The 11,831-nt window shown below is 44.3% G+C and overlaps 1 protein-coding gene across 3 annotated transcripts in view; it reads right to left on the bottom strand.

Annotated features, from left to right (window-relative positions):
• Positions 1–673: 673 nt before the first annotated feature.
• esyt2b (extended synaptotagmin-like protein 2b) overlaps positions 674–11,831 on the bottom strand; it is a 34,607-nt gene continuing 23,449 nt past the window's right edge. The window contains exons 9-23 of one of the 3 annotated variants that reach the window (XM_048265818.1): positions 11,577–11,753; positions 11,400–11,482; positions 10,593–10,641; positions 10,205–10,294; positions 9,682–9,777; positions 8,831–8,932; positions 6,276–6,350; positions 6,061–6,147; positions 5,597–5,746; positions 4,837–5,228; positions 3,881–3,979; positions 2,986–3,117; positions 2,471–2,576; positions 2,313–2,362; positions 674–1,923 (exon numbers count right to left, since the gene is read on the bottom strand). In XM_048265818.1, the coding sequence (XP_048121775.1) occupies positions 1,884–1,923; positions 2,313–2,362; positions 2,471–2,576; positions 2,986–3,117; positions 3,881–3,979; positions 4,837–5,228; positions 5,597–5,746; positions 6,061–6,147; positions 6,276–6,350; positions 8,831–8,932; positions 9,682–9,777; positions 10,205–10,294; positions 10,593–10,641; positions 11,400–11,482; positions 11,577–11,753 (1,728 nt within the window). In that variant the 3' untranslated portion in view covers positions 674–1,883. Of the gene's footprint in view, positions 1,924–2,312; positions 2,363–2,470; positions 2,577–2,985; positions 3,118–3,880; positions 3,980–4,836; positions 5,229–5,596; positions 5,747–6,060; positions 6,148–6,275; positions 6,351–7,717; positions 7,775–8,830; positions 8,933–9,681; positions 9,778–10,204; positions 10,295–10,592; positions 10,642–11,399; positions 11,483–11,576; positions 11,754–11,831 lie in introns of all 3 variants that reach the window. The other 2 variants (XM_048265819.1, XM_048265820.1) reach the window with 2 other exon arrangements.

Here is an 11,831-nt window from a genome sequence, read left to right as displayed (position 1 = left end):
GACGTAAGATGCTTTATTTCCTCTCTTCTCCGATGCCTAGAAATACTTTGAACGTACTGCCACCTATTGGAGTGGATAGTTTGAAAATTGTAGGGATGCAATTCTTTGGCCACTAGATGGAGATAAAGAGCGTATCTTGAGCACTTGAATTGAGCACGCATCAGCTTTACCAGCATCACAAAAAGTCCATACTGCCACAGCTAATGTCAAGGTGGATGTCTGATGATAATTTGCCAAGACTGTTTATTATTCCCCTGTGTGATCCACCTATCATGGATTCAGGCCCTGGGGATCAATAAAGTATCTATCATCTATCTATCTATCTATCTATCTATCTATCTGTCCCATGGAATAGAAACACTGCCCATTGCTACCATATTCCTATCAAGATTAGTAAATCTTTTTTTATCATGTGTGTCAGACCCTTCATCGAATAGTAAGGAATGTTTCCTTTAACAGATGTAAACTGTGTATGAGGTACTGATGTTAGGTAAACCCATGAGCTGTCCTGTGACTAGTCTGCTGACTGCTGTAAAATAGCTCTCTGGCACTTAACCCATCAGGCAAATGCTTTGCATACCAAATACACAAAGTAGTACAGCTGTACACGTTCTCCTTCTTAATATACAACAATATTCTTGGTTTAAAAAAAAAACAAGATGACTCGTCACGATTAAAGAATTTGAAATTGGGGTTTTATTCTTTCCTTAATGCTACAGAGACTCAAGTGTGCATTTCCAAATAACATGAGGGTTCTGTCTCTGATAAGGCACAGAGATAGATAACAACAGAACAAACAATATGCATACAATGAGAAAAAGGCAATCAAGCAATATTACTGCAATTATGCAAGAGTCTGAGTCAGCAATCTCAAAGATGTCTGTTAATTTGATTAAATAATACACCGGTCATGCTTAATGTGCTTAAAATAAATGACCATACTCTTGAAAGTCATTGGCTCCAAAGTCATTGATATTTCCCCACAAATGGGGAATCCATATTTAGAATAAGAAGTAATAATTTACAGATTAAATCTCTGTACAATGCCGCAACAAAGAATGAAAGAGGAACATAAGTCATACATAAAAAATCTTTGCAGCACTCATCGTTCTGTGTTGTACAATGTTACACATTGGCATACAAGTACTTTTAAAATAAAGTACTTTCTTATCAAATTATAAACATTTTCATAAAAAGGCACAAACAAAACACAGCACACAACATAACTTAATATAACTTGGCATTCTCAGTGGCATTCTGGGTATCTTGACCCTCTCAAAGCATTTTGAAAACCAGAGGAAATATCCTACATTACTGCATAACACAACAAACAAACTGATAGTGTAGGCACACCCAATCTCATCCCATGTGCATGCTCTTACACAAACATTTGCAACAAAAAAAAACTTCAATTTTTCTTAGATTGTCTTTAAAACATGTTGCCTTAAAAGCCCCAAAGTAAGTTTTAGATCAGGCCTTGAACTGAATATATGTTTGCATAAACCAAGTCTAACCTTTAATCAAATTAGTGCATAATTTTTTACAGAAAGCAGTACAAACCCCTGCAATTCTCCAAATGGAGAACAGAACTGGTGCAGCGTGTATTTACATAGAAAAAAATGGCAGACTTACAAAACAAGGCAGTAAACATTTTTGCTCTTCTGCTTTGGTAGTCAACACGTGTTGACACACTGGATCAAAACATATCTTGATATGTTAACACTGAATTTGCTTTTCAAATAAACACTCAAAACAACGCAACAGAACAGAAATAAAAAGGAGAAACAAAATGGGTCCATAGTGTTGAATGCTGATGATGAGGGGCCAGTTCAACGGATGAAAGACCTGACAATGGAGGGGCCGGACCACAGGTGTCTCCAGAGTTAGACCGTCTTGTCCAAGCCATCTGTCGTTAGGTCATACCTGAAAGAAGACAGACATTAGGGGAGACGGAGGGTAGGAGGGAGGAGAGAGAACAAGGGGATGGCAGAGGATGAGGGATAACATCAATCATCTTAATGAGATCAGAATTGATCACATGAGCACACTGCACTTCCTGATGAGAGCAGACCTAATTAAGGAGATCTCTTCATAAGACGTTTCATTAATGGACAGTAAGAGACAAGGAGGGAAATGATGAAATGATGAGAGAGAAAGAGAGAGAGAGAGAAAACAAGTGTGTGTGTGTGTGTGTGTGTGTGTGTGTGTGTGAGAGAGAGAGAGTAAGTAGTATAAAAGTAAACAGCCCTAAAGAACTAAATAACTAATCACTGAAGAAAGCTTCCCAGTGAATGTACATGAAAGCCGCATACCATTGTGTCCACCCCTTGGAAATTTCATCGCTAGTCAAATCCACAAGCGCCTGAGTGAAGAGTGAGGAGATGACCAATCAGACACAATCATTTTCCAACTGAATACTGTAGACAGTAGAGTGCATGTAATACAAATGAAGGAAGTGAGGAAAGAGTACTTTTCCCAGAAGGCCTTTGTTTTTGGAGAGTAGTCCTCCACCATTCTTCACTGCTACATCCAGAGTCCTCCTGTGTAGTTCCACGATAGACACACTGAACTCAAATCTAAGGACACACACACACACACATACACATACACAAACACACACACAGACAGACAGACAGAGACACACACACACACAGAAAATAAACTCTCCAGTCCAAATTGCTTGGCACACAAATATTCTTCTTAGCTGCATCCTAATCAACAGCAACACTACAGGAGATCTCAACACCAGAAAAACAAGCTTCACCTGCAGCTTGCGCTTCTGCTTCTGCTTTCATTTCCACAGCAACATGATTCTCACCAAAACAATGGAACACAGGTATGCTATTCCAAAGACTCATACCAGAGAGGGTTAAAGCGGAGCTAGTAATCAAGGATCTTTGCTCATACATACATACAGTATGTCACTGGAGACCAAAGATTCTAGAGCGGAGCTCTGTTCTAGAATCTTTGCTGGAGACTGCTTACGATTGATCATATATGGGGTTGAGAGTCTTCTTCAGCGTGCTGGTCTTCCTCCTGCCCGATCGGCCCTTGTCTGGCAGCAGGTACAGCCTGATGAAGGGGTCCGATCCATCCTTTGTGAAGGCTATGAGGTTGCTGTGGGGTCACAAGAGGTCAAAAGGTGAGAGTGTGCACTTGTGTGTGTTGAAATGCATTCTGACAAAGAACGCATTGAAAGGAAAAGGTTTTTTTTTTTTTTAAAGCAGCTTAGCAAAATGTCAGAAGGGGCATAAATTAACCAACACGCTCCTAAGATATGCTACCCTAAGTTCAAACACAGAACTGAACACAAAGCCAGCCATTGTTAAAAGTTGCTCTACTGCTCTTGGCTGAACAAAAAATAACAAAATCATTTAATTTATTCTTTCAAACCAACCTTGACCAATAAGAGTGCCATATAGTGGCTGGTCAAGTTGATGGCTCTATTGCTGATGAGTAGAACAGCAACAGAAAGTAGTTCAGACTCTCTGGATAACCTTTAATCTGTTAAACTGAATAAAGTCTGTGAAACCTGGTGTCCTTTCAGATCTATTACTGCCTGCATCTGTCACTGAGTGAAATCTCTCATCTGTCATTTGTAACAAACGCCCGCATACACACAGGGACCTTCCAGGAAGATGGCTGGCAGGCCTTGCCCAGTAGACTCATTCCTGGATTTACAATGACAGGTAAAATGTAAATCTTACGAGATTAGACTGTGAAGATAAATGAGTTTGCATGTGGAACAGTGTATGCGTGAGGGAGAGAGACAGAAAGAATTTGGATGTGAATTGGGATGACTGTGAGAGATAGAGAGAGAGAGAGTGTGTGTGTGTGTGTGTGTGTGTGTGTGTGTGTGTGTGTGTGCATGCATACAGACCGGCAAGCGTGCACCACCACGATAAGTTTGTTCCTCTGAGAGCTGTGTCTCACTGTGAGCTGCACCTCACCCAGGGGATACTGACTGGGACCCGAGCCGCTGTGGAGGGACAGAAAGAGACCATTATACAGACACACCTGCACACACACACACACACACACACACACACACACACACACACACACACACTGGGATGCAAACACACACACACACACACATTAGGATGCAAACACACACACACACACACACACACTGGGATGCAAACACACACACACACACACACATTGGGATGCAAACACACACATACACACACACACACACACACACACACACACACACACACACACACTGGGATGCAAACACACACACACACACACACACACACACACACACACACACGCTGGGATGCAAACACACACACACACACACACAACAAACACTCCCACATCAACCTCTGCAGGCAAATACCTACACTCAGAAGACTAATACAACCCCACTGAAGTTACAAGAGAGTGTGTGCATCTGTTCATATCTGTAGCTTATATTAATTTGCACACATATACACTAAGGTGGGGATGACATAGACCAGTGGCAAGCGGCAGATTTCCTCTTGTTCGCCAAGAAGTGGCAGTGGAACAGTTGGAGTGGCAATGTTACGCTAGCGTCAAACAGAGTGTTGAAGTTGGGTCAACTTGCAAAGCGTAACACGAGGCTCAACAACTGTCAGTTGAGGTAATATAACGTAGACCGTCCGTGTAACTTAGGAATGGCATAGAACTTATTATGGTCTGAGCGTCGTGTTACGCTTACCACTGCCGCTTCATTATTTCCAATGTGATCCCCACCTAACTCACACACACACACACACACACACACACACACACACACACACACACACTGGGATGCAAACACACACACACACACACACACACACACACACACACACACACACACACTTCTGCAGCTGCCTCAGTCTGTTCTGGAGCTCCTGCGTAGCGGAGGGCAGCGAGGTGTCGGAGGCCAAGCTGGTCATGGACTCCCGGTGGGCCTGCTGCTTGTGGACGCTGCTGATGGCCAGGCTGGAGCTGCTGCCCCGCACGTCTCCCTGGCCTCCCGTCTGCACCGGGCTGCCCCCCCCACTGGGCTGCTGAGGAGTGACGCTCCGGGACGTGGCGTACGCGGACGCGGACGTGGGTGGGCGGTGGGGGTGGGGGGCGGCCGGCCGAGAGGGCTCACAGGGCGGCGGTTTAGGGGAAGGGCCAGTGGGGTTGCAGACGCTGTCGCTCGTGCGCCTCACCTGCACAGAGGAGGGCTGGCCGGACGTGCCCGGCTTCTCCAGACAGAGCACCTGAGAGACAGACACAGGCATGAATACACACTGGGTTCCAATCACACTGTCAACTGACGATGATGATACTTCAAAAGTAGGGAACACATAGTCACATCAACAAGCACACTCTGACATATTAAAAAGTACAGAGCATTCTCTCACAGACCACATACATAAAAACAATGTTTTTTTGTTAGGCACACTTTAACATTGTAAATTGGCTGCATGCAGAGAATTAAATAACTACCACATGAATAACATCTCCCTTATGCACACACACACACACACACACACACACACACACACACACACGCACACACATATGCTCACACAGACACAGACACACACAGACACACACACACACATTCATATTAATATTCACATACCCTAAGAGCCATCTTGAGCTTGAGGGTGCAGCTGGGCCCGGAGTTTTTGAGAGGAAACTGCTGAGTCAGCGTCATGTCCTCCTCCCCGAGCAGCCCACTCAGAGGCACCATGAGCGTGCCCAGAGTGCACTTGTGCTTACCATCCCTTACCTGGAGACGAGCAAAACAGGCTTGCACAAGTCAGCGTTCAGGCATTTCCTCATCCCAGTTACACTTCAAAACAGAGCTGCAGCGTGCAAAGTCCCTCCGCACAAGACAAATAAACCAGCCCAAAGGAGCCCTAACCATAACCATCAGGCACAAACAACAACATAAGTTTGACTTATAGCCTCTATCTATGTCCACGGCATAAAAAGTAAATACATTTTAATACAGTAACAAGATCCAGGACACAGAGTGTAGAGGGCAACCCATGCGATATGTAAACAATGCCATATGGATGGCAGATATGAGGGGCGCCGCACCTCCACTCCCAGCTCCTGTGTGTAGGGGTTGTGGACGAGGAAAGTGAAGGCCTCTTCCCACAGAGGCTCAGTAGTCTTGTAGCGTACCTTCAAACAACATTACACACTTTATTCACACCTCATACATATTTGATTCGTCTGTAAAACAAACACACTCTAGATGCAAACAACAACATCCCAAAGGACGCGTGGCCTGCAGGCGGGACATACTGTACCTTGCTCTGGTAGGATTTGGACCCGATGGTGAACAGCACGTAAGGATTGGGGTCGCTACTTGTCTTCTTTGCTGACTGATGCACACATTCAAGGAAGAAGCAAACAGTGATCACCGGTGAGTCATCAACACAAAAACAGTTACTTTAAGAGAATGGCTAAAAGGCACACATGCATACACACACACACACACACACACACACACACACACACACACACACACACACACACACACACACACACACGCACACACAGTCACACAACAGAAACAGTATTGGAAAATGAATCTATATTAAAAATTAATAATAATGTTTATATAGTAAGAAATAATTACTTAAAGTATAAAGTATAACCAATCATAAAATAATAAATACATTATTATATGAGATAGTAAAATATGTTTAAATCTATTTATATAAATCAAAATGAATCAACTGAAATATGTTTGCTTTCTTTCCACCCTTAAACAAGCAAAACAAATGCATTCAGTGCATTTCACAACACAAGTCTGAATACATAAGCAAACATGCAGAGCTTGAACACAATACAAATGCACACACACACACAAACATTACAGTACACATTATAATGCAACATGATGCAGGACATTTTTGCAAGAATGAAGCAGGCTGCAGTTGAAAAGCTGGCTGGCATGTTGTGTGTGATGACACCAGATACATTGCACTGACACATATCAATATGAGAGTGCAGGTGGCAGTCACCTCTACCAACGGTAGAGCCACCTCATGAACATGAATGCATAATGTATACCAAGCAGTGCACACTTCAGGACATTTAAGTTACACAACTCTACCACTGTAGACTGACAGCCACACAGTCGGTGTGAAGACAGGTCACAAGACCTCAACAACAACCCTGACACCTCATGCACCTCAACACTAGCTAATCACAGGAAATGTGTGTTGACATAAAGTACATTAGTGTACTGACAACGATGAAAGTGAAAGAATATGTGATTGTATGATAAATATAATGTACACTATAACACTGGCAAATGGATCATAAAGATTAATGTATACTGGCAAACTATTTTCTCTCTGTTCTCAGTGGAGATAGTTTGGTGTCTGTGAAACTAATCCTTATGTTTTGATGAATTGATGAATTGATTTTTTTTTTTTATCAGTGACAATATGTCAGCATTCTACCACACCACTTTCAAGTGTTTTCAGTACAATGACATGTTTCAGTGGAATGCCTCAAATTTGGCAGAAGGAGATAAAAATGAAAGAAGACCAACACATAACTTTCTAGCCAACGGACATATTAGACGAATTTGCAAAAGTGACATGAGAAGTCAGTGGCTGACAGCTCAGTGAAGGACATGAATCAGACCAGAGACGACACACCAACACACTGCGCGGTCTCTCTCTCTCTCTTTCTCTTCTCTCTCTCTCTCTCTCTCTCTCTCTCTCTCTCACTGTACCTTCAGTGCTTTATAGGCCTGCTTGGAGCCGTCGTGGTTAAACTCTAGAGGGTACCTCTAGCCGACAGCCAGGGGGATGGAAGAGAATCAGGAGAAGAGTTAATATGGAAGGACATGCAGCATGATGAGGTTAGATCAGACCAGATCGGACCATGGTCAGGGGGCAGGGCCCAGATCAGTGGCAGGATCGGTCGCGTTCTCTCACAGCACGTGGCACGGTGAGAAAAACACTCTGCCCCACTGCAAGACAGGGTGGCATGTGAACGTGAAAACATTTCTGAAACATTTCTCACAAGCGTTGGGCATTCGAGCCCTAACTGATTCCACTGACAATACCAAACTCTGAGTCCATGCTAAGAAAACGGGGAATGTGATATCTAATTTATGTGATTTAAAAGACATAGAGAAGAAATAAAAGGAACCCCTTCTTGGCACTTTGAGTAGCTATGGGGTCAGTTACACAACCAAAGGGTCACTGTCTGTCTGTGTGAGATAAAGGCCACAAGGGCATCTCTAGGCCACTGACCATAAAGGCCAGTTACCTCAGAGGAGTGAATGGAAGCAGAGATTGTCATGAGGTGCACTTTTGGATTAGGATCTGACGGCTACGTATGTGCAGGACTAACGTCTAACTTTAAAACCTCAGAAGGCTCTCCCTTCTCTGGTGAGGAGAAAGGCCATAGCAGGTCAACAGAGACTAACACCTCTCGTTTTAGTCCATGGTCAAATGTTGTGCGCGTGTCACCGTATGCGGACATCCCGTGCTGCCTCGGCTGAAGAGTCCCATTAGGCCCCTTATGATGATGTAATAGGTATTGTATGACATTTGTTTTAAGTCAGTCTGGAGATTAAAGAATAACAAATACAAAACCCTGTTAATTACTGGCACAATGCTGTAAGGCGGTCTGCATGCTTTACGCTGGGGGTGGGTGGGGTTGACCTTGGTCCAGGCTGCAGAGTTGTTTTTCCCAGAGGGACGGCCAGACACTACACCCTGTCACACGGTTAACAGCAGCGGGTCACTAATGCTAGTGCTATTTCTGGGCGCACCAGGGGTGGGTGGGGGTGCAAGGGTTGGGTTGGAGGGGGTTGGACGGGCAACGGAGGACTCACAAATAACGATCTACAGGGGGAGGAGGAGTTTGCGCAAAAGACGAGGCCTGAGGCTCTCCGCTCGTTCAAGTTGCCGCAGCCAAAGCTGCCCGCAAACACATTCTTCAGGGGCCAGTCCGAGCGTTAGGGAAGAGCACAACATCAGAGAGATGGGACAACAAGACAGTGATCTGCCACTGCTAATGTTTTCTTTTTCTACTCAGTATTTTCATGTATCTCTAGAATAACCACATGAAGAAGGTTAGAAGCCCATTTTAATGGCTGTGATGACCCCCTTGGATTAGTGCACCTGCGTTAGGGACCAAAATCATGAGCTTAACCACCTCCAGAGGCCATGAATTGTAAACATTACGACATGTTGAGAGTGTTCTTTAAGAGGGGACAAAAAGCCATTACCAGGTTAAAGTGTGATGTCAGGAAAAACAGTGTGAAAAAAAGACTGAAATAGCTGGTCAAGTGAGGTCACCACAGGGCTCAAGTGCTGAGCTAAATACAGGGACTGGAAGCATGTGCCATTACGGTGTGTTGATGGACCTGCACAGGTCTATCATGACTCCTTGACTTAAAGTCATGGAGCCATAGATGATGCACCTATCTGATGGATTTTCATATTTCATTTCAAAGAGGAATGGACCTCTACATTGTGTGTAGGAATTAATAACACAAAAGCACTTTGAGGTCATTGATTTGATGTAAAGTGTGTTATAAATAAAATGTATTATTATTATTATTATTATTATTATTATTACAAAAGTCAACATTTTCTTTAGTGACCAGTTCATCAAATGCAGGTGATTCTCCAACAAAAAATGACCTTAACGAGACAAATTCTGTCATGGAATCTCTCTTACCGGCAGGTTCCTGGCAGAGTCTAGGTAGACGACGAGCAGAGTGGAAGAGAGGCCGCCATTGGCCTGACTCTTATCTGCCCTGATGCTGCGCAGCACCTGCCAGAGCAGAGGAACAGGGTGGGCAGGCTGGACCAGCACAGTAACATCGCCTTGGCAACGTCAACTCCTACTAGATGCATTCTATGCAATTCATGTCAGGCTTGTGCAAAGTTTCAGATTTGAATGGAAACTGGCACTTAATTTCCAATTCAATTCTTGAATTTTACTTGCATTTCAATTGAGGTAGCAAACAGGAAGCAGAATTGCAATTCGAATTATGCACAAGCCTGATTCATGTATAATGTATATACGGGTGAATGAGTTCAGAAAGGCATGAAAGGTTATGTATTTTTTTACTTGTTTAGACAGATCTGGCATGCACCTGTGCTGTTTACCGAAGCACCTAAGCACCAAAGACTTTTTTTTTCTGTTTTTTATTTTATTTTGAAATAAATAAAGGACACATATCTAATTGTTTGTTTACCTGTTCTAGTTTCTCTGCTGTAGGGAGAAGGGAGAGCCACTCCAGCCTCAGATGAAGTTTCCCTGTCGAAACTTCTTCAAGGTCAAACCACTGCATTCAATGCACAGGATGTGTGTCAGATTACATATTTATGATCACTCGCACTGGCATTTATCAAATTTTAATTTCTGGGATGATGCTGACTACTAAAAAAGTCACTCATGATTGAAATTGAAATTTTATTGCTGCAATGTTTGTTTGTGTTTGACTCCACAGGGTTTTCCTGCACGTCTTGCCAGCCGTTGTGCATTGTGCTGCCATAGCCTCCACCCACCACAACTAGTGTCTGTGTTTGTGTCTGTGTTGTAACACTGCAGAAAGGCTGTTCAAAAAAATGAAATGCCATTACCTCATCCACCTGCTGTTCCTTCCTCAGCTCGCTCATGTCAATCATTAGGCTGAAAAAAAAACAACAAACAACAACAACAAAAGATTCATCCAGTTAGCCCATCACACATGCTCAACAGCACCCAAGGGCTGCATCTACCTAATGCAGGTAGATGCAGCCCAGATCACATCCTCTCCCTGACTGTTCCTGGCAGAGCTGGGTCTGACAGCACTTAACAGCATGGCTCTCGCCCGTCCCCGCAGGAGGCATCGAGGCTGATTGATCAAGCCACCAGAGTCGCTCGCCGGAGCCAGAAAAGTCCTTGCACAAGCACTGGGCATAAATTTCGCCGGGGGGCGGCCTCACCCATTGGCCGGTGGCCAGAAGCAGGGCCAGAATCCAGAGGCTGATGAGGAGGCTTTTTTCTCGTGCGCCTCGAGCATTGTGCTTACGGGGTGTGTCTTTTTCCCGTCTGGCTGGAGATAAACAACCCTGTCACCTGCTTAATCAGACCGGCGGAGAGGGGCGGCAGTGGGACTCTGAGTCATGGATCTTAGCGGTAACAGCTACAAATCAGCATGCTCGCCTTTCAGTCATACCGCACAGCGAGCTGTCCTTTATGGAGAGAATTGTTAGGGATTGTCTGATGTGACATTAACCACACCAGCAAGGTGTTTTATTATGGACCCACTCCCCAGACTCCATCTTAGTAGCAGTGTGCTGAATTCTGATTCTGCACTGATGTGAATGGGAAAACAGGTAGCATAAAATGATGCTTCTTTGGCTAAAACCTGGCAGAGGAAGAGAAGACCAGTCGAGATACAGTACCTCCCTAGGAAGTCGTCCTTATCGGGGTCTTCATCAAACAGCTCAATCTCCAGGTGCTGGCCAGAGTGTTCATACACCAGGGCCTAAATGGAAACAAATATGGACGTGACTGATGTGGACACAAGTGTGGCATGTCTGTCTGTCCGTCTGCCCATGGGCCCATAGGTGCCCTCTCACCTCATAAACTTCATTCCACTTGGGCTGCAGGCACTGCTTGATGGTCTTGCTCTGAAAGAGCTGGTTGCCGATCTGGACGACTCCATAAGGGTCAGACTTGCCCTTAATCAGGCCTCCGAGATACTTGTCCTTCCCCTCCAGATCCTGCGCTTCCTGGAAGTGGATTCTGAGCACACCCTGCCAAGAAACCACAATCAGGCCATGACAATTTATCTTTAATGCATCACATTTATTGCCTTGGACTAGCCAGACTCT

Source organism: Alosa alosa, chromosome 16, assembly GCF_017589495.1.
Source record: "Alosa alosa isolate M-15738 ecotype Scorff River chromosome 16, AALO_Geno_1.1, whole genome shotgun sequence".
Classification (NCBI taxonomy): Eukaryota; Metazoa; Chordata; class Actinopteri; order Clupeiformes; family Clupeidae; genus Alosa; species Alosa alosa.
Note: the sequence above shows the minus strand (reverse complement) of the source record. Positions and strands in the feature narration are given on the sequence as shown.